The sequence below is a fragment of the Lissotriton helveticus genome, chromosome 2_2, assembly GCF_964261635.1.
Source record: "Lissotriton helveticus chromosome 2_2, aLisHel1.1, whole genome shotgun sequence".
NCBI lineage: Eukaryota > Metazoa > Chordata > Amphibia > Caudata > Salamandridae > Lissotriton > Lissotriton helveticus.
The window spans coordinates 130,425,958-130,453,577 of NC_136060.1; the positions used below are offsets into that span (position 1 = coordinate 130,425,958).

Genomic DNA, 27,620 nt, shown 5'->3' on the forward strand with positions numbered 1-27,620 from the left:
TTAGTGCTAAAATGAAAATTGATGGAAAGAAAATGCAAGGACTGAATATACCACAATGCCACGGGCCGCACTGAAGGTCCACAGCTGTGATGGGTCCTATGGAGCGATGGTTAAGCCCTAGAAACCATAGCCTCGGTTGGCTACAATGTTTAACAAGATGGGAGACATGCAGGGCTTTCAGTGGGCCAGGTCCTTCCGGTGTCTTAAAAGCAGGTGCTGAGCCGGGTCCCTATCGGGCTCTCCATTTTTGCATCTCGCCCTCAGGTTGGAAAAGAAAGTCTTAAGTCTGCAGCAGTACCACTGCTCAAAGCTTTGAATGTAACTTCAAAGAGACTCCTTTTAGTTAGTTCACAGTCTCATTTCCGAACGGAAGCATTATCAATGTTATATACAACAAAGAAATAGTTGTTGCTTATTTATTTTATGCAACTAACAATCATTGACAAAGCCAATAGTCCTGGCCTGTTGTAGGTATAATGTTACTTGTTGTATCATATATCTGGATGCAATGACAGAAACAGCAAAGTGCCAGTCGGGCGACACACTATGCTAAGGACAGGTTTTTAGCTTCCGCATTTTTAAGCCACACCCTTTATTACATCGGTCACACCCCTTTGAGATACCCCCCAGTTTTTTAATCCCACTTAAAGCTCTGGAGACAAGATAAAAGAGCACTGGTTTCAGATGGGTAGAAGCCCTTCCCAAGTGCAGCTTTTTGAGGAGACAGCCGGGTTAGTGCACGTTTGTAATACGCCAAAAAAGCCGCAAGTTGAAGACCAAGCAAATCAATGCATCCAAAACAGATTGGCAATAGGTAGGGGGAGTTAGAGGGGGGTCTGCAAATTAAGGTCAGGGAGATAAGATGGAGCATACCTGCCAACTCACATGGAACCACAGTGTGACACACGATATTGGCTCCCATCAAACAGTATCCCGGTGAGGAGCTCTGTAAATAGTGGTTTTCCAGCTCGTTTTCAAGAGGCTTTGAACTGCCGACGTCCATTAAGGGGTGTGAAAACACCCCAGGACATCAGCACCAACTTCAGCAAGCATTTTAGGTCGAGCCTTGGCAGCGCGCATGTGCTGTCTGCAAGACCTGTTGTAATCACTATACCGAGGGAAATTCCGCCCGCTGCTTACCATTGGTTGACTCCTGCGTCGGTCATCTTTGGTTGCTCCTCATTGGTTGTCACTCCCTATTCATCACTTCCGTTTTGTACTCAGGAGCACTGGCTAACTACAATTCCCTTACTCTGTAGTTGTTTAGTTATTCCTTTGGGGACTACTTCAATAAAGCTGAAGCTTCCAAACATAGCGCTGCCGGAAGATGCAGGCTGTCTATTGCTTCCTTGATCCACATTCTGTCCATCACTGTTGTGTTTGCAATTAACTTTTATAAAGGCAGCATGTGCCTTGCTTTATAATCCTGCACAGAGAGTGTGCAGGCAATGCAGCTGCGCTGAACAATAGGGATAGCATGCATGTCAATGTATCTTGTTCCCAGGTAGAGTTAGCCATATCATTATTCATTTCCTCCACTCGTGCTTCTGTCCGCTGCATTTGAATGTGTCCATGTCAGATAATAATGGTTGTAGTCTTCGTATTTTCCCCCTTCACCGAAGACATAGGGGCAGATTTACAAGCCCCTTGTGCCTCTTTTACGCCGCCGTTGCGTCACTTTTGTGACGCAGCGGTGGCGCAAAGCCAGCGCCATGGTGAGGGGTACTTACAACGTGACGCATCTGGGTGATGCATCACGTTGTAAAGCCCTGCGCCTCATGTAGGCGTTCCGGCACAGGGGGGGGTTCCGGCGCAGAAATGCCTCCCAAAAGTGGCTGAGTGAAATCTACAAGATTTCACTCAGCCACTTTTAAGGCCATGCTGTGTCAAAACCCTGCGCCTGCTTGAAGAAGGCGTAAGGATTGATGCAGCATTTTAAAGATAGGGCACCCCCGTGCCTTGCTGGAGCTGCGTCACGCTTGCGACGCAACTCCAGCATTGTGCCGCCTTTACAGCAGCAGATGCTTCACACATCTGTCCATTTTTGCCCCATGGTGCGCCGCATTGTAAATGCGGCGCATCCATGGTGGCGGAGTCGTGACACACAATAACTGGCGCATCCCTGCTGATATGCAGGGATGCGCCAGTTATTGTAAATCTGCCCCCCATTGTTTAGGAAGTCCGCTGCACCAGATCTCACGCACCTGGAGCATTCTAATATGCTGCTTGCTGGGTCTAGAGAGGCGTTCCCGTGCTGCTGCCTGCCCTGCTGATTGCCTCCTAGATGGGGGAGATGTGTTTTGTTATTGGGGGTGTCCCCTCACGATGCTGACAAAGATCAGTCCCACACTTCCGTTTGCTACACCTCCCAGGTGCTATTCATCGCCTCCGGGTACTCGTGGCCCTAGAGCCTGCATCCTCCCTACAAAAGCCTGGGCGATTACAGAACGCGGGGCTCCCCCTGCCTCGCTCCACTTTGGACAGTATTTCCATCTCTCGGGGGCATTCGCTAGACACTACTGCCCCGCTGCTCCTCTCCCCCATCCCCACTGCCATTTATTTACTGTCGCCCTGTAAGATAAGTGGCAACACATGCTGAGTGCCCCTATGAGGTAGGAAAAACATTGCATGTTTCTGTATTATTTTTCTTTGTTAAATGCATGTTCATAGGGGGACATATACATTTTATGTGGAGCATTATTCATTTTGCTTTTTCCTGTCTTATTTGTGTTCTGCTTCTGTTCCGGTGGCTTTCTAAAATTTCATTCCTCCCATTCATTTACACAAATGCAGCGTTTAAACTTTGCAGGGTGAAACAGTTGTATCACATAACCGCTTCATACCGTTGTTAAAATGTGGGTGAACATGCTGAGTTCAATATGATTTTTCCAGTATTAAAGGTTTCCGTACATTGTGATCACATGTGGCAGCTGGAATTAAAGGGTACAAAAGTGCACTTGCAACTCTGTTCCTGCCGAGGCATAGTTCAAACACTTTTCTGCCAGCCGAGAGAGCACTGAGAAAGAACCCACATTAGTAACATGTCCTCCACTAATGGCATTCGAAAGTGGGCAAGGAGTATCACTTTGGAGAAGCTGACTCAAGCGACTCAAGGTGACTCCTGTTGCAATTATTTCTGTGCAGTTTGCTGGATTTTACTGAGTGGTTTAGCATGGCAGCAAAGTGCACCATTGCCTTTGGTTCATGTCCAAGCTTTATAACATTGCAAAAAAAATAATTGCGAATAATCAATACAACCCTCAACAATTCTGCAGTACCTCCAGTTCAGCAATCTTCGGGTACAATCGAAAAACTTCCGTCCTGGATAAACTGGGGAACTTCCTAAGGATGTACAATTTAGTACAACACTACAGCCCTGGGGGAGATGTGTTTTCCTAGTTGGCCCTCTACGGTGGTCTACTCTAGCCCATTATTTGCAGTGACATCCTGAACCAAAAGAGTTACAAAGGTTATGTCATTTCCTCTGCGCTTCTAGGGGCAGGTTCTAAAACTGGAGCCAACTGTCCTCTCACTTCCTGCAGCAGCTCCAGCGAGCAAACAAAAATGTCCTGGACAAGGTGTGGCTACCTGTGATCCAAGAGCCCCCGGGAGAAAGAAGACAAGGTCTGTGCCTCCTCCTGTTCACATTCTTTCTGTGCACTTTGCTGCAGCAACTTATTAAATCCAGTTGTATGTTGGCAAAGTCTTCGCCTATAGCTCTGGGGTTCATATGGAAGTTGCTGCTGTGTACGTAATCAGGAAGGAAAAATATGTGTGGGTCGGTTTTTAAATTTCCAAAATTCTATTTATTGCTGATACTGCGTGCCCCTCCAAATAACATTGAAGGGTTGCTGTTTTATTGTAATTCAATGAATTGCTGCTTCTGTGCACCTACATTCCCGTGAGTAGCCTGCTTTAAATTAAGAATACTGGGCCCGATTCACAGAACTAATTTTCGACAAAAGTAGCCCTAAATTAGGATTTTGTCTTAAATTAGGATTTTGTCTTAAATTAGGATTTTGTCTTAAATTAGGATTTAGTCTTAAATTAAATTTAAAACAAAAGACAAAACCCTCATTTAAGACAAAATCCTAATTTAGGATAAAATCCTAATTTAAGACAAAGTGCTAATTTAAGACAAAATCCTAATTTAGGACAAAACCCTAATTTAGGACAAAATCCTAACGTAAGACAAAATCCTAATTTAATACAAAATACTAATTTAGGACAAAATACTAATTTAAGACTACTAAATGCCTTTGGTGAATACCAAAAGTAGTAAGTTTAGGATTTTGTCATAAGTTAGTTCTGTGAATCGGCCCCACTTTGTTTATTCTTTGTCAAGTACATGTTCATAGGGCCACATATACATTTTATGTGGGGCATTATGCATTTTGCTTTTCATCTTTTTTATTGGTGTTTTTCTTCTGTACTTGGTGGTTTTATCGAAATTTCATTTCAACCCATTCATTTCAATTTTTTGTGATGTATTTGTCTCAAGCAAAACTGCAAGTCCCACAATACAAAGTTGCTAAACAACAAGACTTAGCGAACTACATACTTGTGAGATATTTCAACTTAGATGTTTAACAATTGTTTTCAATGCTTTGTATTATAGAAGGAGGAAATGAACAGATACAAAAGTTATTACAGTTGTATACCGGTCAGTACAGCAGGTGCACAGTAGAGGATTGTACTGATATAGCTGATTGAGGACTGCAGCTGGACGTGATTTATTTGTGTATTTGCGTGATTTTAAATAGGACCAACGTAGAGCATTTTGGCTACTTCAAGGCACTTGGATACTCTGCACTTATTCATAAATAATAGCAGACGTACAGAGTCAGCTGTTAATATAACCCGTGTCATAAAGATGCCTTTCAGACAGGTCTGGCTACTCTACCAACAGCACTTAGCAGTCTGGAAATGATAGGCCCTTGGGGGTCCCCAGTGCTGTATCAAAGGAGAGACTGTTACCTCAAACAAATGCAATGGTTTGATCTGGAAATTGGTTTTAATTGATGGAATACCTTGAACCTTCACATTTACAAACATGTATTCTATTTGACAGGTAATGTAATTGTGTTACCAGCTCAGTTCTGCAGCGCATGCTTTTAATGAACACATAAAAAAGATATATGCTCTGGGTACAGTTTGATTCTTTCTTTATACAACACACCACATGCATCCAATCCACAACACAAAGTGTCAGATCATCCCACAAAATTCAACAGCACACCACTCCACCACATACGATTCCACAACACAAAATACCAATACTCATACTTACACTCCATGGCACAAATCCCACTCTACATCATTTCAGTACAATCAATACCACATAATAATTATCCACATAATTCCCCAACACCCTTTGCCACATAATCCCATTACACAAATCCACTCCCCACTACACTATTCCACACCACACAAATCCACAGCTAACAATTTCAATCCAACCCACCTATTTCCTCTGTGCTACACATACATCCACTCTATAAATATAAATAAAATACATTATCATTACCAACGCCAATAGCTCTAACTTTCACAAATGAGAGGCCCATTGCTGCATTGCATTGCAAATGCTTATTTTTGAGGGGAGGTGGGGGCTTGGGGTGTGGTGGTGGGGCTCAAAAGTACCTCCTTGGTACTATTTGGCACGAGGCCCCGCCCCCTTCTAAGCCCCGCCCCTCCTCACACTGAGATTGCTCTTCAAGTTGGCAGTTATGTTTGAGTGATAATACATTAATGTTAGAAAACACATTGAAGTGAAGCTGTAAGGCCGACCCTCCTTCAAGTATTGTCATTTGTAAACGGGGCCTTTCACTTCGGAAAGAAAGTGCTGCCTTTATTGGTGATGGGGCGGGGCTACGGCTGGCTTTTCACGCTATACTCTAGTATAAACTTTGCTCGGTATGTAATGCACTTAATTAACGCTTAAAGTGTGCAACACGTGGTTCTCGGTGTGTTTTTAGACAAGAAAACTACATCAGGCCACTGTACTCCTTGATATGAGCGCAGAAAGTCACATATTTCATAGAAATACGCAGCTCTCTCAACATCAAGGCAAAAACCACCGGTCCTTAAAGCATGGTAATTATGAAAAAACATTTTTCACAAATCGCTTAGCTGAAATCATTGTTGATACATGTTTCAATGTGTAGAGAGTGCGAAAAAGAAACTAACTCAACAATGCGACGCAACAAAATAAAACCGAAAGAAATTCAAAACAGGTTTGATTCCTTTTGTGTGGCTGATGATGCTGGCTCAAAATACAGCTTCTTGAGTAACCCGGCGGCAGGTAGGACCGCGGAGACAAGCTGTGCAGGGCAGGTGCAGTGCATTCTGTAGTTTACACCCTTAGCAACCAGCAAGCAGAACCGAAAACTGAAATAAATATTCCGGGTAGGTAATTCTGAAGTTTTTTTAAAATTGCAAACATTAAATGTCAGTCAGACTGCATTCCTGAATCTTAAACAAGAAGCGCTTTTCTGAGAAACATTAATTAGCGCTTCTTCCCGTGAGATATATCTCGCAGAGGGTGGCCTCGTTATTTCACCCTGTACTATAGTTCTGGTCAGAAGTATGATGGATAAGTGGGCGCGATATATTGAAAGAAAATAGTTGCATATTCGTATACATTATTTTAACATTAATTTCATGTGTCTCGCTTCCGTGTTATTACAGTTATTACAGCAGCCATTATAATTGTCTTTGATTTTACTCTAAATTGGGTGTTTTTTGTTGTTCCCAATGTCTTTACAGCGAGCATACGTGTAATCTACCTTTCGTAAATCGGGGTGATGCATGGTAAACACGAGTTGATAGTTTAGCAAATAACATTTATGTCCTTTGAACCCTCTGGTTTAGTCTTACATTTTTTATTTATTTTCACTGAAGCATTTCGAACAATAACGCTATGCAGTGTGTTCTTTCTGGTCGTACAACAGGGCATGGATGGCCAAGCTGTAATATAGAAAACTGGCGCAGATCATTAATTAATGCAGTTCTTAGGGGTGCAGGGGAGCTGTGCCCCCAACCCCCGGCTCTTTGTTGTTCACTAGCCTGATAATTCACTGTGTTTTTTACAATTTTAATGCAGTCGTTTCCTTTTGTAAACAGCTACACGTTCTGACACGTGGCATAGCGTGACTAATTTCGCAAAATAATTGCTTACATTTAAAACGTAAAATACACACAATTCATGGTGCCAAAATTCCTTCGAAAGGCCCTTGTCAGGGTAAATATCTGGGGCACCAGAATGATAGCGCGAGACCAGGTGTCCTGCATTGGACTGATGCTCTGGCCTGTTTCTGTCCCAGCAGAAAGAAAGCTTTGGGACAGTCCATGATATCCGTAGTGGGGGACATATGTGATGGGCGACACTTCAGGTGCAATCAATAGTGCAGCAGGAGCAGTGGCACCTGGACCTGGGAGGCTAGAAGCCAAGTGCATCCAAAACCTGGATATCTTTTACTTTTCAGCCAGTGGGTGGAGGATATATTTTCCTTGCTTGCACCAGGGCCCATGACACCTTTGCTGTACCACGGAGCCTTTCCAAAGAGCAGTGCCAGGCAGATGTGCCCCCAGGAGGCACAGAGGAGCCACCACAGTCACGCGTGTAGAATTTTAATTCATTCCTTCAGTATTTATCTCCATGGGTGGTTAACACTCAGCAGCAGGATTTGGCCAGGAGGCCTGGCTCTATTCCACATGCTCTGTGGGTGGCCGCCCATTGTGCAAACCACTGACAGCAGTGTGCACTATGGGTGGCCGCTGCACTCCTTCAGGTGGCACATGGGCTGGCTTTAGGGGAATGCGTACTGATGCTGCGCCACTGGGCACTGACCTGGGGAGGGGGGCACTGCCCGTGGGGGAGGGCTGTGTTTAACAATAACTTATGATTTAAAAACACCTGCTGCAGAGTTACTTGTACGTCAAGTTTTCAGACAGCATTAACAATTTCAAGATGACTCGTGATAATGTTCCTGCTTGAGAGAGAGTGATCAGAGTTTTGTCTAGTGGCAGTCTTCACTTGCCATATAGTAGTGCAGAGGGTTAATATGCCTGCTGCAGAGAGCTCTTTCCATGCAGATCTCAGATCTGTGTTTTATGTGGATAGCCGAGTGGTAACAGCTTTTGTCACAGAGATCCTTTTGTCAACGCAGTTCATAAGGTACAACCCTAATATAGTGGGACTTTTTGGTCGGTGGATTGTGTAGCGTAATGGTGCTCCTGGGGAATACTCAGTGAGTATGTTCTAGTGTACAATTATGATTGCGATGCATAAGGGTGGGGAGAGCTACCCTCCTCCCCAATGTGTGGATAACCACTAATAAACCAAAACAACAGTCCCTTGCACACGCCAACAGTATTATGTATCATTGACAACAGTAAAAAACACTCTTGTTCCTCCGTTGAAATAGTCGCTTCAGTTTAATCTTGAGATCATTAGCCAACATGTGTTTCGACGCGCTTAATTGATATGCGCAGCGACTTCTTCAGGGCTCTAATCTCTTTGTATCGATCCACAGTTCCCATTGTATTTACGACCCGGAATGGGTTCGAGTACTCCAGTGGTATTTGCTCAGTAAAGGGCAACAGTGATTACTGTGTCCAAGGTTTGGACACGCCGGAGGCAGCCCTGCTACTGAACAGAGGCTATGCGTTTACGCCAGCAAAGACTTGGTTGCTGGCACGAGGGACTTACTTAGCCCCAAAAGAGTGGTTTTACTATACCAAGTCGTCATTCTTCATGATGGATTTATGACTTATACACACAAGATTCACACTTAAGAAAAGAATTCTGGAATACACTAAATCTTGGACACAGTAATCACTGTTGCCCTTTACTATGCAAATACCACTGGAGTCCTAGAACCCATTCTGGGTAGAAATACAACCGGAACTGAGGATCCATACAAAGAGATTAGAGCCCTGAAGAAGTCGTGGCGCACATCAATTAAGCGCGACGAAACACGTGTTGGCTAAAGATCGCAAGATTAAACCGAAGTGACTGTTTCAACGGAGGAACAAGAGTGTTTTTTATTATTGTCAATGATACATAATATATACTGTCGGCGTGTGCAAGGGACTGTTGTTTTAACCCTAATATAGAACAGTGACTGTTACGAACTGTTATCAAAGAGCTGCATGCAAACTGCATTAAATAGGTTAGGACATTATGTTTTTACCCCCAGTCTTTCATTATCTGTTCCTAATTTTGCTGAAAAGTGTTTGTTTGTGTAGATATACATTCTTATTAGTAAAGTCAGCATTTACAAGTGCTTTAAAACAAATGAAATGTATGCGAGATGTATGGAGAGATGAGGGGCACTTTCGCCCGGTGATCATGAGGGAATCCAAGGAGGAGGTCATGGGGGGGGGGGGGGGGGCGTCAAAAATGATTGTTGCACCGGGCGCCAACAGTGCAAAAGTCGGCCCTGGTGGCCAACACAGCTGCACAAGTCCTTTGCTTGTGTGCAGTGCGATTGGCCACAGGGCCTGGCCTGTGGCTAGCCCTTGCACTCAACTCTTCACGGGCAGTCAAAACCTGCAGTGCACAGTCATCTGCATTGCATTGGGGGTTGGTCATAGGTCCTGCCCTACAGCCATCCCCTGTGCTCAAATGTCCATGGGCTGTACACAGTGGGGGTTGGTCGCGGGTCCTGGCCTTTGTAAAGTCAGTGAGCCCAACACTCCATGGTTGGCCAACCCCATGCTGCATACGGCTGTATGCAACAGGGTTGGCTGCAGGGCCTTGACTATGCAAGCCATTGTGCCCAACTCTTATTGGCCAGCAAACACCTGTAGCACACAGCAATGCGTAGTGGGGGATTGCTGCAGTACCTGACCTCTGGCCAAGCCCTGCACCAAACCCTCTGCAGATGTCAATCCCCCTTGTTCATGGCCTTCTGCCGTCTCCTGCAGGTTTGACCGTAGGGCCTTGTCCGTGGCCAGCCCCTGCACCCAACTCTCTACGGTCAGCCAACTCCACTGTGCATGGTCTCTGGCTGTACGCAGGAGGGGGGATTGGCTGCAGGGTCTGGCCAAATCCCAGGTCCTGCACCCAACTCTTCTTGAGTGCCCATCCCCTGCTGCGCAGAGTGATTGGCCACAGGACCTGGCCTACGTGTCTACACCGTGCGGCTCTCCCTCAGCTGAGCACAGCCTTCGAAAATGCACCGCTAGGCTAGGCCCAGCTGCTTCCCCACTGTGTGCTGCCAACCCAATGCATGGTTGTAAGAAAGCAAAAAATGCCTTTCCTTTGAATCTCTGACCTATCCATAACTACACTGGTGCTGTTGCCACCAGTGAAAAGTATATAATCACTGGAAAAAACACAGTTAAAACAGAGTTATGGTTAAAATGCATAAAACTATTGAAATGCGTTAGTTATGGTTATGAACGCACACAACACCCGCCATGATTCACGGTATCTGCCCTGATTTTCTCATATTAACTGTTGTGTTTCTGTGCCATTGGCAAATAGGTGTTTTGTGCATCTTGAACGCTATGAAGTATGGCATACCATGGGTGAATTCATAGTCTTAATTGGGGAGTTTTTTTACACGTTTGAACCAGGAACTTTACTCTGTTTTTAGCAGTTTTTTTTCTCAGTGATGTTTTTTTTTAGCAATGTACATAATTATCAGCCCTGCTGCGTGCAGCCGTTAGACCTACATTGGTCCTATATTGTCATCTCAGCGACATTTAAAAGCCACACAGCTTTTGGCCTGGGGGTTTCTGATTTCAACAGAATTTCTCCATGGCAATGTTGGACCGTATTAAGCATTTGTATGTTAGGTATCCTCTTTCTCGTTCTCTCTCTGTCTATTTAGGCATAACTGGTAACTGTGTAATATGGACCTATCTTGCCATTATGGGGTTTATGGTGACATATATACACCACAAGACCAAAGGGTGAGCTTGTCAGGTTTGCTGATTACTACTCTGAAAGCATTTTTTCCATCACTGAAAGAAAGCAGCAATGCTGCGTTAACAATCCAGTTACCTGTATTTAGAGAACCTGAATATTCAACAAATTGATGCTGTGCTATATATATTCTGGCTAAGCCTTACTATTGAATGTTTCTCAGTAGTTTCAAAGCTCGTATTTCACAGAAAAGGAGTCATAACTCTTAGTTTTTTCCAGTAATTCACAGTGTTGAATTAATTTGCAGGATATTTAGCTTCCCTAATTAAATAAAAAGTTAAATGGATGGTTAACATCCTTTTATATTTCTTTCAATGCTGATAAAAATTAAAAACAAATCACAATGACTGTGCTGCTCTCAGAGCTTTAATCCACAGAGCTGATAAGCTCATCCTTGAGGCAAGAATGTACCTATGAATTCTGCCCTGTGTGTGAAAATAAACATAAAAGCAGAATCCTGTAAAAAATTAAATCCACTGACCTACACTACACGTTTTCTCATTTTCAGATGTGTAAACCCTATTCTATAGTGCCACACGTTTCTCAAAACATTGACAGACATATCTGCAGTCTCAGGAAAATAATGAACAGTTACCCATTATGTATCCCATGTATATCATTTTTACCTTATTTTACAGAGTAGTCACATGGTCAGGACTAGTGCTCCTGAGGAGTCCTTTATCCCTTCGGTCATTCATGGAGATAATTTGTGTGGAATGAAACATAAGCGTGACAGTGAAATACATGCATAACATTACAGATTGCATTACAAAATGTATATTAAATGTGTATTTACTTTTACTGTACAGTTCAAGCTTTCGTCACTGTTGTTTTTTTTTCCTGGTTTGAAAGCTGAATAATATTGAACTCAAAGGATACGTTTTGATCCAAACGCATGCCATCCGAACATTAATAGTAGGCTACGCCTAAATCATTCAATATTCTGCCAAATGGCTTTATGAATAGATTTAATAATGTGGGCACTATGAGGGAGTTGGGGGGGGGGGGGTCACATTGAGACAGTATGAGATAGGGAGGCTTTTATCCTTACTTTTTGAGAGTGGTCGGGTGACGAGGACTTGCAATTGACCATTTGTCTTTTAATTTCTAAGCAATTCTGTGTCTAATAGACTTCTTGAATTCTGCAATGGATCGCACTCCGCTAGCCCCTCCTCCGGGTCGCCCCTAAGCACTCTGGTATTTGAAGTGCGTGTAGTTCGAAGAATAGAATTCAAGTTCATAAGTGGTTCACCAAAGTTGGTGCGAGTAGGTACTCGTTGTTCCCAAAATCTCTAGACCCGAGACATGGCCCGGGTTTCGGGATAGTTTCCCTCATCAGTAGAGAACAAGTATGGGGTGGATGAGAAGGCCGCCAAGTAACCGTCACAGGCCTCGATGCCTCTCTGGCTCGCAGGGCGTCTCCAGAAGCTCGTCAGCTTGGCGCTCAAGGGAGCGATAAGTAGAATTCTGCAATGGATCGCACTCCGCTAGCCCCTCCTCCGGGTCGCCCCTAAGCACTCTGGTATTTGAAGTGCGTGTAGTTCGAAGAATAGAATTCAACCACTTACGAACTTTCAGTAATTCTTCGAACTTCAGGCACTACACATTCCAGAGTGCTTAGGGGCGACCCGGAGGAGGGGCTAGCGGTGTGCGGTCCATTGCTGTTTTTTCTACATAAGGGCTCCCTTGAGCCTCCCAAGCTGACGAGCTTCTGGACGATGCACCTGCGTGCTGGGCAACGAGGCCCGTGACGGTTACGAGGCGGCCTTCTCATCCACCCCTATTGACTTTCTCTACTGATGAGGGAAGATATCCCGAAACCCGGGCCATGTCCCGGGTCTAGAGATCGGGGGAACAACAAGTATCTACTTGCACCTACATAGGTCAACCACTTACGAACTTTCAGTAATTCTTCGAACTTCAGGCACTACACATTCCAGAGTGCTTAGGGGCGACCCGGAGGAGGGGCTAGCGGTGTGCGGTCCATTGCTGTTTTTTCTACATAAGGGCTCCCTTGAGCCTCCCAAGCTGACGAGCTTCTGGACGATGCACCTGCATGCTGGGCAACGAGGCCCGTGACGGTTACGAGGCGGCCTTCTCTTCCACCCCTATTGACTTTCTCTACTGATGAGGGAAGATATCCCGAAACCCGGGCCATGTCCCGGGTCTAGAGATCGGGGGAACAACAAGTATCTACTTGCACCTACATAGGTCAACCACTTACGAACTTTCAGTAATTCTTCGAACTTCAGGCACTACACATTCCAGAGTGCTTAGGGGCGACCCGGAGGAGGGGCTAGCGGTGTGCGGTCCATTGCTGTTTTTTCTACATAAGGGCTCCCTTGAGCCTCCCAAGCTGACGAGCTTCTGGACGATGCACCTGCGTGCTGGGCAACGAGGCCCGTGACGGTTACGAGGCGGCCTTCTCTTCCACCCCTATTGACTTTCTCTACTGATGAGGGAAGATATCCCGAAACCCGGGCCATGTCCCGGGTCTAGAGATCGGGGGAACAACAAGTATCTACTTGCACCTACATAGGTCAACCACTTACGAACTTTCAGTAATTCTTCGAACTTCAGGCACTACACATTCCAGAGTGCTTAGGGGCGACCCGGAGGAGGGGCTAGCGGTGTGCGGTCCATTGCTGTTTTTTCTACATAAGGGCTCCCTTGAGCCTCCCAAGCTGACGAGCTTCTGGACGATGCACCTGCGTGCTGGGCAACGAGGCCCGTGACGGTTACGAGGCGGCCTTCTCTTCCACCCCTATTGACTTTCTCTACTGATGAGGGAAGATATCCCGAAACCCGGGCCATGTCCCGGGTCTAGAGATCGGGGGAACAACAAGTATCTACTTGCACCTACATAGGTCAACCACTTACGAACTTTCAGTAATTCTTCGAACTTCAGGCACTACACATTCCAGAGTGCTTAGGGGCGACCCGGAGGAGGGGCTAGCGGTGTGCGGTCCATTGCTGTTTTTTCTACATAAGGGCTCCCTTGAGCCTCCCAAGCTGACGAGCTTCTGGACGATGCACCTGCGTGCTGGGCAACGAGGCCCGTGACGGTTACGAGGCGGCCTTCTCTTCCACCCCTATTGACTTTCTCTACTGATGAGGGAAGATATCCCGAAACCCGGGCCATGTCCCGGGTCTAGAGATCGGGGGAACAACAAGTATCTACTTGCACCTACATAGGTCAACCACTTACGAACTTTCAGTAATTCTTCGAACTTCAGGCACTACACATTCCAGAGTGCTTAGGGGCGACCCGGCGGAGGGGCTAGCGGTGTGCGGTCCATTGCTGTTTTTTCTACATAAGGGCTCCCTTGAGCCTCCCAAGCTGACGAGCTTCTGGACGATGCACCTGCGTGCTGGGCAACGAGGCCCGTGACGGTTACGAGGCGGCCTTCTCTTCCACCCCTATTGACTTTCTCTACTGATGAGGGAAGATATCCCGAAACCCGGGCCATGTCCCGGGTCTAGAGATCGGGGGAACAACAAGTATCTACTTGCACCTACATAGGTCAACCACTTACGAACTTTCAGTAATTCTTCGAACTTCAGGCACTACACATTCCAGAGTGCTTAGGGGCGACCCGGAGGAGGGGCTAGCGGTGTGCGGTCCATTGCTGTTTTTTCTACATAAGGGCTCCCTTGAGCCTCCCAAGCTGACGAGCTTCTGGACGATGCACCTGCGTGCTGGGCAACGAGGCCCGTGACGGTTACGAGGCGGCCTTCTCTTCCACCCCTATTGACTTTCTCTACTGATGAGGGAAGATATCCCGAAACCCGGGCCATGTCCCGGGTCTAGAGATCGGGGGAACAACAAGTATCTACTTGCACCTACATAGGTCAACCACTTACGAACTTTCAGTAATTATTCGAACTTCAGGCACTACACATTCCAGAGTGCTTAGGGGCGACCCGGAGGAGGGGCTAGCGGTGTGCGGTCCATTGCTGTTTTTTCTAATAGACTTCTTGAGATCGAAGAGTGCCAGTGAATAAAAACCCACAGACAAATCAAAGAAGACCGGCAGCCAGTATCCTTTACACAGGATGTAGAGAGCATTTTTAAACATATCATGGAGGTCCCAGAACAGCACCTTGCCCCAAAGCCAGGCTTGTAGTCTTCTAGAAGATTATCAATGTTTGATTTTTTTTTGAGTTGTGGTACCACACATCTCTCACTGACTTTGCCCAATAAAGGTTGGTTTTGGATTGATAATTCTTGTTGTTATCTGTCAGACTGGTGACTCTTTTCAAGACGGTCTTAACCTGACTAACTTTTATGCAAATATATAACTGAACCTGGAATAGAGAGGTATCAAATATGTTGCTCTGGTAGTGACAGATGTGTTAGTTAAAATATTTATCATAAGTGGCTGGAACTGAGTTGATGAAGCAGCTGCCTAGTTTACGGGCAGAGATATTCTGAATAATATCAGTTTGAGAAACAGAGTCGAAGCCCAACCTAGAGGACAGCGATTTACTCCGGATGACTTATGAAGGGTTGGGCTGATGGTGGTAGTTCTAGATCCCTTTTTAGTTTTCACATTTCTCCCTAAAGAACTTAACAAATTCCTATAATTGTGTGTGTGGATCAGAACTAAAATACAGTGCTGTGGGGTGTTGGCAGCCTGATTGATAATGTTTAATAGCTTATTTGATTTGGCTATTAGCAGACTTTGGGCCGGATTTAGATTTCGTCGTTACAACGATGACGGACATCCTGTCTGCCGAAATTTAACCCCTTCGCTGCAGCCGCAATTTTTCCCCTGTGCTGTAAACAAAAGAACAAGGCGGGGCCGTGACGAACCCCAGCCGTCATCCGCACACGAGCACTGCGGAGCGTGACGGCTGGGGTTCGTCACCAGCATGGGAGGGGTTAAATCCCATATGATATAATGGAATTTGTATCAGGCCATTTATCTTGAGTTTTAGAAATTATGTTAATTTAGCATCAAGTGTTTGCATGCATTATTTTTGTCTTTGTTTAGAGGTAGGTTTGGCATAGTGTGAGGTGAAGTTGTTCTCCTACAAGAACCATGAAATTGAGTGATAGGACTGTTCAGATGTTGCCCAAGTCAATCAAAAAGCCATTGCTGTTGGGGTGAATTAGGTGGAAGTTCATCTGTTCCACTATTTTGATTGAGTATTTGGGGGATTTGAATGCAAATATCAAGCATTGAAAGATCTGTGCATGAAGTTGATTGTACCTCCTGGCTTTCCTCTTGGTCTACATGTATCATGAAGTAACCTGGGGAGCAGGAGACCCATAGCAGTTTGAAAAACTTCATCAAAACAGTCTGTGAGAGAATCAATAGGTCAAGGGAATCCCTGAACTCACTTAGCTCTTATATGATATGGCATTGATATTCTGCAGTGAAGGAGGAGGCAATGCAGAAAGGAAGACTTGACTTTAGTGATATACTAGAAAATTCAATCAATCATTGAAGTGTAAAGAGCACTACTCACCTGTGAGGGTCTCAAGGCGTTGGGGGGGATGGACGGGGTCAGCAGTTCTGTTCATGCAAAGAGCCAGGTCTTGAGAGCCTTTCTGAAGGTGTTCAGGGAGGAGGCGCATCTGTTGTCGATCGGGAGCTTATTCCAGGTCTTGGCCGCAATGTGGGAGAAGGCTCTTCCCCCTGTTCTGCCTCTGCCCATGCATGGGGTTTTGGTAAAGGTGAGGTTGGTGGATTGGAAGTTTCTTTTGGGTACGTGGAAGGCGATTCTCTCATTCAAGTTTTGTGATCCGGTGTTGTGGAGGCATTTGTAGGCGTGGGTGAGTATTTTGAAAGTGACTCTCTTCTCGATGGGGAGCCAGTGGAGGTTCCTTAGATGTTGGCTGATGTGCTCTTGTCGAGGAATGCCGAGAACGAGTCTGGCTGCGGTGTTCTGTATCATCTGGGGCTTACGGAGTATAGACTTGTTGATACCGGCGTAGAGGGCGTTTCCGTAGTCCAGTCTGCTGGTTATGTGTGACTGTCTTCCTTGACTTGGGGGGGGGATCCATTTGAGAATGTGGAGGGTGTTGAAGCAGGTGGAAGCGACAGCGTTGACCTGGCGGTTCATGGAGAGGGAGGAGTCGTGTACAATGCTGAGGTTTCTGGCGTGGCCGAGGACAGTGGGCCACCAGGTGTTGTTTCATGCTGAAGGGGTGGTTCCGAGGATGAGGACTTCTGTCTTCTCTGAGTTGAGTTTCAGGCAGCTGTTGCTAATTCAGAATGCAATGTCCTGAATTCCTTCCTGGAAGTTGAGTCTGGTGGTGGTGGGGTCCCTGGTAAAGGAGAGGATGAGCTGGGTGTCGTCGGCGTAGGATACTATGCTAAGGCCGTGCTGTCTGATGATGGCGGCATGGGGGGCCATGTAGATGGTGAAAAGGGTTGGGCTGAGCGACGATTCCTGAGGTTCTCCGCAGTTGATTTTCGTGGGTGGCAGTCTGGTACTTCGGCTTCTACCGGTGAGGAACGAGCAGATCCAGTCGAGAGAGGTTCCATGTATGCCAGCGTCGTGTAGTCTGATGGCGAGTGTGCAGTGGGAGACGGTGTTGAATTCTGCTGACAGGTTGAGTAGGATCAGGGCTGCGATGTGGCCTTGGTCGAGGAAAATTGCCTCTAGCTTGGTCTGGTTGAGGTTGTCGAGTTGAGCCACCCTTTTGAAGCGGGCTCATTCATATCATTGAGGTACTGAGACAATACGAATATGCAAGCTCAACATGTTGAGAACTCAGACTGTTGGTGATGGGTGGGCGGTGCAGGAGTAGTAGATCTGGCTCGTAAGGAGATGATGCAATATGTTTAATTGGTGATAGGGCATTCAATATATGCCTGAATCATGGTGGTGGGTGGGGAATTTATTACGATATGACCGTAGACAAACATTTTGAATTCAATGCAGGAAAAAAAATCATAAATAAGGAGATTTAACTAACATCGTCAGGACGTTTAAATCCATCTGTGCTATTCTGGTCAACCGTGTCCTCAAAACTTTAATTTTACAAAGTAACACTTCTTTCCCCTTCCATGGATTTTATCATTGGAGTAATTCTTTCTGCAGAGGCTTAACGCATAATTATATGTTGTGATGTTATTATATGTTAATTATGATGTGATGACTCTATGAACGTCTGAGCGAAAACTCAATGAGGCTAAAAGTACTTAAGAATAATAGTGGAATACGGTGTGAGCCTCAAAGACAGGCAGTGTCTCAGAGAACATAGTCGTACAATTCTGCTGCATTGAGCAGCTCTTATTCATGGACGAAACACAGATGGGGGAGCTTGTGACCTTATAGTATCATGCACTGCAGTCTTCATGAAACTACGGCCATAAGCCATCATTAGATTCCCATTGTAATCACAGTGGAACCCTTTACATTGTTAATATGCGTGCCAGCCTTATTTGTTACTTACTAACGCCCTGTATTTATTGTGCCAAGAAGCAGCAAAAGGGTGTAATAGAGCGCGATGTAAAAACACATTATTGTAACTTGTTTATTTTTGTAGAGTTCTATATGCTACACTTGCGTGCTTCAATAATTACATTGTGCTAAAAAGCAAATACTCTTATTGAATGCCATTTTCTTTTAGCCAAATGGCGTACCAGGACAGAGGCCAGTGGTTGGAGAAACACCAAGCTCACATCCGAGCTGTCCGTCAGAAACTAGGTTTGACGACACATCCAAATGTAAAGGTAAGGAAGACAGAACAACTTTCCCTTCCAAAGCACTCTTTCACTTCTTTCACTTTAGATGCTGGGCTTAAGAGCAGTGTTTAGTCTTAACAAAGAAGAAGAGATGTATGAGCACAGCTTTGCAAGTTACTAACCTGAACCTACATCCCTAACAGGCTTTTAGGAGCTTCTACAACAGAATTAGTAATTGTGCTTAAATACAAACGTGCAACGTGGGGAGGCCGCAGCTTCATGCTGGGTGCCTCCACTAACTGCACTAGGTTCCCCCTACACATTAAATCATCCACGATTCTTTTAGAAAGGCTCTAAAAACATGGTTATTCAACTCTGTATAGTTACTCAGTTCATGACTAGTTCATTAACACTCACAGTTGCCAGCTCCAAGACATCCATGGGTATTCGTATGCTCGACAACACGGTTTTTGCAATTATATTACCCACAAACTTAAAAAAGCATTTGCAATGTAATCGGTCTCGCCTTTGTGACCTTATATGTATTTAGCTATGCAGCACATTAGCCTGGATGCTGAAACATCTAATGTTCTTTAAGATGGAGGGAAAGTAAGCAACAAACTGCATGACACGCCAGGTATGGGAACACATGGAGAGCAATATTGCCTTTCAGCAGGAAATGGCATAATCCAACGCTCTGTTTTTAATATAAAATCAGGGCTTTCGGTGGTCATATCACTGAAAATACAAGATTTGAAAAAAATATTATTGCCTTTGGGTGTTCGTGAAAGACAATTTCTATGGACTGGAATCTAGAGAATCTAGAGAATGCTAAAGTGATTCTGCTATGTTACTGACCTCTGCTGGTCTTTTTTCTATCAAGAAAGTTAACCAAAGGGAGTTGCCAGAAAATTAAAAAAATAAAGTCTCTCAGCAGAAAGCAATTCTGGTATTTTACTGACCTCTGCTGGTCATTGTCTATCAAGACAGTTAAATAGAGGCAGCTGAAAAGAAAAAATAGTCCCTAAGCGGAAGCAGGGCTGATCTCCAGAGCACACATAGTACATACACATATAATTATATAATAAGTATATACTAAAGTATATATAAGAGGTCTCGAATGCTCGACCTAAAAATCCAAATGATAAGCCGTGATTTGGATATCATCAACAGATGCTGACAATTTAAAAGAGTGTAGAAAGCTGCATTTGCATTTGACTGTCTTTTTATGGTTTCCTGTATGTAATAAAATGGAAGGAGTAGGAAGTCTTTCTACAAACTGTTGCCGTTGATATGAAGGTGCAAGTACAATTTTCACCTCGTTTGCTGATTTCTGGCTTTTAAAATGTCGAGTCAATTGTCGGTAAATTTTCTATCAAAAGTACTTGACATGACCTGTTGAATCCATGCATAAATGCCATTCTTTTCTTCATAAAAAGTGTGATAGCTACAACATTTTGAAAGATGTCAGTGTTTCCTAGGTCTTCCTGGCCACTGAATGAAAGATGGGAACGAACATGGATTGTTATGCACTTTCAACAAAATCCTTTAGTAGTACCAAAATACCCATTGCACCACAGGTCCAACACGAAGTCACTTTACACTTTGGCTCACAACACTACTCATACACATAAACAGGCACTCCTTTAATGCCATTCCCCATCCACGTTATCTCAATAATCCCTTCCTAGCAGCTTTCCCTCATCGAATATATCCTCTGTTTTCAAGGCAGCAAACTGAAGATGTCTATAATAATGTCTTCTACTTATATCTTACTCCAGTTGATGGCTATCAAAGAAACATGGAATGGCCCACTGCAGGCTTTTACAATGGACGTGGTACTTGCATCCACATTCCTGGCACAAAATGCAAAAGAGGGGAGTTTAGCCACCTACCTGCTCAACAAAATTCATGCACCCTTCTTGGCCCACCTATGGGTCCCTTTTTTTTAAGAATAGACACAGTATTCCCCGATTCAGCGCCTACTTTCTCTTATGATTTATCCCCTCATGGAGACACCAGAAACATTTTTGAGGATCTCCATATAATCACGGACGCTTCGGACCCCATTCTCATCCCTATGCTGCCCTTAGCAAGTAAAACCTATAACTTAAAAAACATCAACATAACATAATTCTCTCATACCCATGACTGTCAGTACCATTCCCAACAACTAGATCACTAAACAGAAACGCAGACCCAAATCCATTCCCATCAATCTCACTATACTTCGAACTGTTTCAGACTGACCTTGCTCCAACTTCACCCCATAAGACCAGTTCCACAACAGCAACTAGCTTTGTATGCACACCACTGCCTCCCGCCCAAATACTGTTACCCTAGAAACACCCTGCCTGCAACCCTGGATCAACCCTCAAAACATAAATTTGCATGTTTCTCTGTAGATGGTAGAAAAATGGTCTATTGTAAAATCTGCACCTTTACAAATGGGCTATGTGCATACCCACAGCAATCATAGATGCTCTTACATCATCACCATTCCAAAAACCCAAAGCTATCCATGCAAAAATACCTCCAACGACTAGTCCATGCTATCAACTTCTTGCTCTTGCCTGGCCTACCACCATTGCCCTTTCTGGATTCTCAGCATCTCTCTTCACTTAACACTTTTCTATGAATACTCTATTATCACTGCTTACTGCCCACGTCCCCCCTGACCACCCCCTTACTCCATACACCTCATTCCCTTATTTACATCTACCGTACATACATCGTTCCATGTGATAATTTTGTTTGGTAGGTGTAAACACAAATGGGGATGGGGCGGATGATCATTTGCACACCTAGTCCCAAAATTATCGAACCGTCTGCCACTCAGAATAAGACTACTGGAAGACAAACTCACCTTTAGGAAAGAAACTCAAGGTCTTGTTGCTCCCCAAGTAACCTGTCTACCAAGCATAGTCACACAGTCCAGCGCTCACTAGTGGGCGAAGCCCTCGGGTAGCCATGCCCTCTATAAATCCTAAATATAAACAAAGAGCCTCAGATAAAACTGGTGCTGTCTCCACTAATGCATCATCATGAAGAGTGCATGCACACCTGTGAGCAGGTGTGTGCATATATCTTAGCATGTAGGTATGAGTATGTGTGTAGAAGGTATCAGCACCATGGTACTGCCCTCAGCTCCAGTTATACACTGAATGTTGTAATTACTCTCTAATATGTGTAGAAAGTTATAATGTCTGTACATGTACCCAGTTCTATTAGCTATTAATCTTCAACTCTCTCTGCTCACACTACGATTGCTGTGGTGAGGTACCAACGTATCATTGACAGAATATTTTTTGTCATTCATTTTTGTGTACTAAGTATAGTTTACAGAAATTGCTCCCCATTTAACTTAATAATAGAAAATGTACATCCTTTGAGGCAATACCTTTCCAAATAACATTTGAGACACACTATTTATGTCACACACTATTTTTGTATATGACGTTCTGACATGCAATTGAATGCTATATATCAAGATATGCCTGACTCGCTCATATGCCCTTTTCCTTTCCTCTTTCAATCTTACTGTCTTTTTGCTCCTTATATTATGACCAAACAAGAACTATTTGCCTTTCTATCTCCCAACCCCATTTGTTTTGTGGTGGTATGAACCAGCCTCTGGGTGATAAGCAGTGGAGAAAACACAAAAAAATTAACTATATAAGGAAGAGCAGAGCAGGAATCTTTACAGAGCAGTGCAGACCTGACGCAGTTTATGGTTGTCAAGTTCAGTTTATCGTAATGGAAACAGGACTGCAGCCTCTCCTCCTCTCTATGTAAAACCCATACAGTGTTGCATTCAGCAGATCTCTAACTTGTATGTACACACATCAGATATCTATAGTGCTACAGTGTCACACAAACGCACAAACGATAAAAGGATGCTTTCCAAATGTTGTACATAAAATACTCTTCATGCAGTACAAGAATCCCTTCTTTTACTGTTCCAGTTCCAGCTTTGTTTTCATACTGTCCCTTGCAAGGGATGGCTGTATGCAAAATTTACAAAAACACTGGTCTGTACCATTCAAGACCAGATGGGAACGTGAGCTTACAACCCGGAAGGTGGGAAAATGGAAGGAGGCCCTATAGAACCCATGGGTTGTCGCTATAAGATCAGGATTCTGGTTGGTATGTTTAAGGGTTCTGCATCTGATCTAATATTCTAGTTCACAACTTAAATCCTTTGTGAGAGACTGTGCAAGGGGTTGTCTGAGAGAGTGTGGTCAGTAGGCATTTATACACTGTTTGAGACACTGCCCTTTGCCCATGGAATTCTGGGATGGGGTGATAGATAATAAGGCCGTCTAGAGTACCGAAGGTCACTAATGGCCAAAATGATTCTATTTGGCATATTGGCTGAGAGCCCCGAGACAAAATTCACAAAGTTACTATATGACAGTGGTCTGGTAGCCTTACAGGTCATTGCCAGACTATGTGGCAGCAGGCAGATTCCAATGTTGGGCTATTGATGAGACGGCATGGACTGGTCATTGCCGTATGTAACCACAGTCACTGGGGGTCTATATTTAGGCCTCAATTAACATGAACCTTTCAGATTTCTGCAGGTTACCAGGTTGTATGTCCTCAAATGTGACGCAATTTTGTGTTGCTCACTTAAACAGTCAGAGATAGGATTTTCCAGTGACTGGAGCCTTTTACATTTCATGGTGGCCAGAGATCTGCTTGTAAACAGAGTGACCTGGTAGATTTCCCTGTCAGGTGAACTCTTAAGTCTACATCCTAAAATTGAACAGGAGCATCTTTTACAGTCCTTTGCGGCACATGTAGAATCTAAATGAGAGGACTTCTTGCTCCTTAGGCCATAATATATGAAGAAAGTATAAGAGGGGGATGAAAGACGGAACTCTGATTTCAGACCTTAATTCCTGAAAGGTGTGATAGGGCGGACACGGAGAGGCTATGCATGACTCCGCAAAATATGATTAATATGATTATACAAAAATCAAGGATGAATCCAGTTAAATGTAGCATCGGTTGGAGGAATACAGCCGAGACCTACTTTGGGGGTCTGCGACTGTTTTGTAAAATTAAATACTATTACAATTAATAATTTTAAACTAATAAAATATATACTCATAAAGAAGCAAAATTGAAAATGTAAAAACCTTTTCTCTATTTGATTGTGAATTAAACAAAATATTTCAGTATTTGAGCATTTGTTTGGTATATACTTGTTTTAATACTTTAGTTTATTGTTTTGAGGTTTAAATCGAAGTAATTGCTTAGGCCAGGCGCCCTGGCTTCCAATAATGACTCCGTGGGGGTCCTTGAATCCCAGTAATGATTCAGAGGAGGTCAACAGAGGTCAAAAGGTTAAGAACCACTGGTCTAATTGGTTGATAGTATGTGATGAACAAAAGATGTGGGTGTATGTGGTGTTCTCCCTTTTATTCATTTAATTGTCTAAGTTGTTTACAACAAAGATAACAATTATAACAATATTTTGCACAATAGTACCAGAATAAATACTAGTTGACTGTAGTATGCCAAGGTTTGTGTGCGTTCTTACTTTGGAGTTGACGACGTAGTTCCCTATATCGCCTGCAGAAGAATGATCTCTCTGACGTCAAACCTCCTGCCTCCCATTCCACTGGTGCTTAACTCACTGGGAGGGGTGAGAGACACCTGCCAGTTTTCATTTTTATCTTCGGGCACTTAAGAAATCTATTTGGTATGACCAGAATTATTTGGGGCAGCATGACAGACTGATACCTGCATACGCCTGAGGATTGTACTACATTGATTTTTATATTATAATTTGGATTCACCTCTATCTTGCATCTGGAACGGGTCCGTAATAGGCACGTGAAACTGATTATTTTTATTGTAACTCTAGGACATTGGATTATACAGATTGATTTTCCGTTGGATTAAACCTTTTATTTCTTTTGACTAAAATTTAATGAAAAGTGTTTTTTTATAGATTATTTCACATACAAACCAGGTTCAGCACAGCCACAGCTTCAGGCAACGCCAGAGCATGATTCCCTGAGAGAGAAGGTTCATTATGTGGAGTAGTAGTGCCAGCTTACCAGTCTTGAATAAGCACAGCACACAGAGTGGGATATGTAAGCTCTCCCGGCAGAAAATTAGCACAGCGAGGAACTCATCGTGCAAGCATCCTTCGTGCACAGAAGAGATACAGCGCGTGCAGAAACAGTGCTGGCTTCCCTTTGTCGCAAGGGCAAGGGACAGCATCTGTCCAAGCACCCTTCGTACACAGACAGATACAGCGCGTGCAGAAACAGTGCTGGCTTCCCTTTGTCGCAAGGGCAAGGGACAGCATCTGTCCAAGCACCCTTCGTACACAGACAGATACAGCGCGTGCAGAAACAGTGCTGGCTTCCCTTTGTCGCAAGGGCAAGGGACAGCATCTGTCCAAGCACCCTTCGTACACAGACAGATACAGCGTGTGCAGAAACATTGCAGGCTTCCCTACGTCGCAAGGGCAAGGGACCTCATCTGTCTAAGCATCCTCCATGCACAGAACAAATACAGCATGTGCAGAAACAGTGCTAGCTTCCTTTCCTCACAAGGGCAAAGGACTGCATCTGTGTAAGCATCCCCGTGCACAGAACAGATACAGTGTGTGCAGAAACAGTGCTAGCTTCCTTTCCTCACACCAGTAATCCCCTGTGGTGACCACAATGTACAGCTTTTACCTGTTAATTACGAGTAAGAGGCCTCACCTCAGCCTGACAACAGGTCAGGGCGGGAGGCACCGCTCTGTCCGTCGGTACACCGGACGGTTGCAGCTCTTCAAAACCAGTAAATCGTGGTCACCACAGTGGGTTTACTGGTGTTGTATTTGTACCTACTTTTACTTATCTTACACGAAGATTGTTTTTTCACTTATTTCCACTTGGTCATACGCAGTTGCACAACAATTCTAGGTTCAGAAGAAGGCCTTGACACCTTCGGGGTCGAGTAGGCCGAAACATGTAGATCTGTTTCATATGTCACATGCAGTAAATGCAGTCAATATTTTTTCATATGGCAGGTGCACTGTTTTTAGTCCTGTCACTAGGAGTGAGCAAATAATGTTTCTTTCACTCTTAGTAGTCCGTTTTAGCTTCACACACTCCACTTGTTTATTTTTTTTCTTGCACGGCGCCCGTTTCCCAACCAGTTTAATGTTTCACATCCTGTGGATCTTAGAACATCCTTTGTAGAGTAGGAGTAAAACATCCCTGAGCTCCTCCCTCACAGTGAGGGGGTCGTAGCCCATGGCAGGGCTAGCTGTCTTTGCCAAGAGGAGAATCCCAGATGATGAAGCATGCCACTTTGGTGGGTGATGGGATTTTGTTCTAAATAAAGGACTCTTTTACTAGTGACTAGGTATCTGTGCTTTTGACTTGTTTGTTGCTTTTCAAGCACGTTAGACCCGAGGACTCTTTCTATTGTACAGTAACCCTTGGGGAATCTGTCCTCGTTGGTCTTTAAATTTCCCGTGGACACCACCCTCTCTCATTTTTAGTTATTTAACCATGACATGGTGATAAGTAGACATTTGACACAGAGGAATGTCACACTGATCATTGTATCCGTTGTAGGAGAGTAGGATCTGCTTCCTTTGTTTACCCCCACTGTTTGCTGTGTTTCACTGGTTTATCGACTTTAGTCTGGCTGTGCCCCTGCTAATCAGGACCACAGCCTAGCTGTTCTCTCTCTAAATTGGTTACCTGTACATTAGGTACATTCCAGATTGGTTACTGGGTTACCCTTGTGAGTCCCTAGTATATGGTACCTTAGGTACCAAGGACATAGGTACCCCAGAGGCCTACCAGGGGATGAAGCATGTATTATGCCACCCGTGGAAAGCCTTCCAAAATGACACCACAGGTCTGCACTTGCAGCCTGGGTAAGGTGGTGTAAACACCCATTACTTAGATATAGTATACCTATATCTACCAATATATATATATATAGACACATATAGACCTATAAGTCACTCCTATGGCAGGCCTTAACAATCCTGAAGGCAGAGAGCTTGGTTATGTGTGAGAGGGTGCCCTAGCATGAGCTGAGCCCCTCTGCAGCTTTCGGAATCCCTTCCTTATAGCTGTTCTATGATATAGACATAGCATATACTCTTAAGTGCATTATAATCCTCTGCGGGGGTAGAATTCCACCCTTCTAGAGGGAGAAGACATGTACACACTTACCTACCCGGTAAATGTTTAAAAGAGTCTCAGCATCACAAAATGGATGCTGCTGCCACAGACATGAGTTTGACCTCCTGCTGCTGGACAAAACTCCGGCAAGGGAGGCCTGGACAATAGGTTTACTGTCCAGGGAGGTGCCAGCACCTCCCCAGACAGGCTTTAGTGTATTGGGGCAGGGTGGGGTGCATTCAGTGAATGCTTTTCAGACACTGCCTGGGGCAAACAAGGTGTCCCATGCATTTCCCAGTTCATACCGGTTGCTGGGGCACTCTGCCCCAGCTCTGGCGCGAAACTGGACAAAGGGGAAGGGGTGTATCACCCTCTCCCCAGGTCCTCCCATAGGTGGGACCCTAGAGTTAGTCCAACCCCTAAACTTAGTATAAGTATAGGAACCCAGTCACTGAGACTTTAGATTACCCTGGATGAAACTCTGAAACAGAAATCTTGGACCTTCGATATTCCATATTGACTGAAAGACGGAATAAATCTCCCTTGGGGTCAAGGAGTGACTCCCCTCTTCAAACAGGCACCAAAGAAGCATCTTGCCGGTCTGCATTTTCAAGGCTCCCGACGGATCCCGAAGAATCTGCGACACAGGACACAGATTTCCAGACATCTCCGAGGCTGACACGAGTCCCCAGCGAAGTTAAGACCTGTAGCTATCACGAGAGACATGGGACTGGAACACCTGGACATCCTGCACATTTGCTAGTGCATCAACTTCCCGAGCTTTCCCAAAGTTGTGCATTGGGCTACTTGTAGTCCAAGCCCTGAGCACCTTTTGCTTCGAAGATTGTGGGCCTACACTCCATGAGTGTTCCGTGGACCCAATTT

General features: G+C 44.6%; 1 protein-coding gene across 1 annotated transcript in view; it reads left to right on the plus strand.

Moving 5' to 3' along the window:
• The first annotated feature begins 6,376 nt into the window (after positions 1-6,376).
• LOC144821761 (uncharacterized) overlaps positions 6,377-27,620 on the plus strand; it is a 348,292-nt gene continuing 327,048 nt past the window's right edge. The window contains exons 1-2 of the mRNA XM_078678955.1: positions 6,377-6,408; positions 18,528-18,630. Coding sequence (XP_078535081.1) covers positions 18,532-18,630 — 99 coding nt within the window. The 5' untranslated portion in view covers positions 6,377-6,408; positions 18,528-18,531. The remainder of the gene's footprint in view (positions 6,409-18,527; positions 18,631-27,620) is intronic.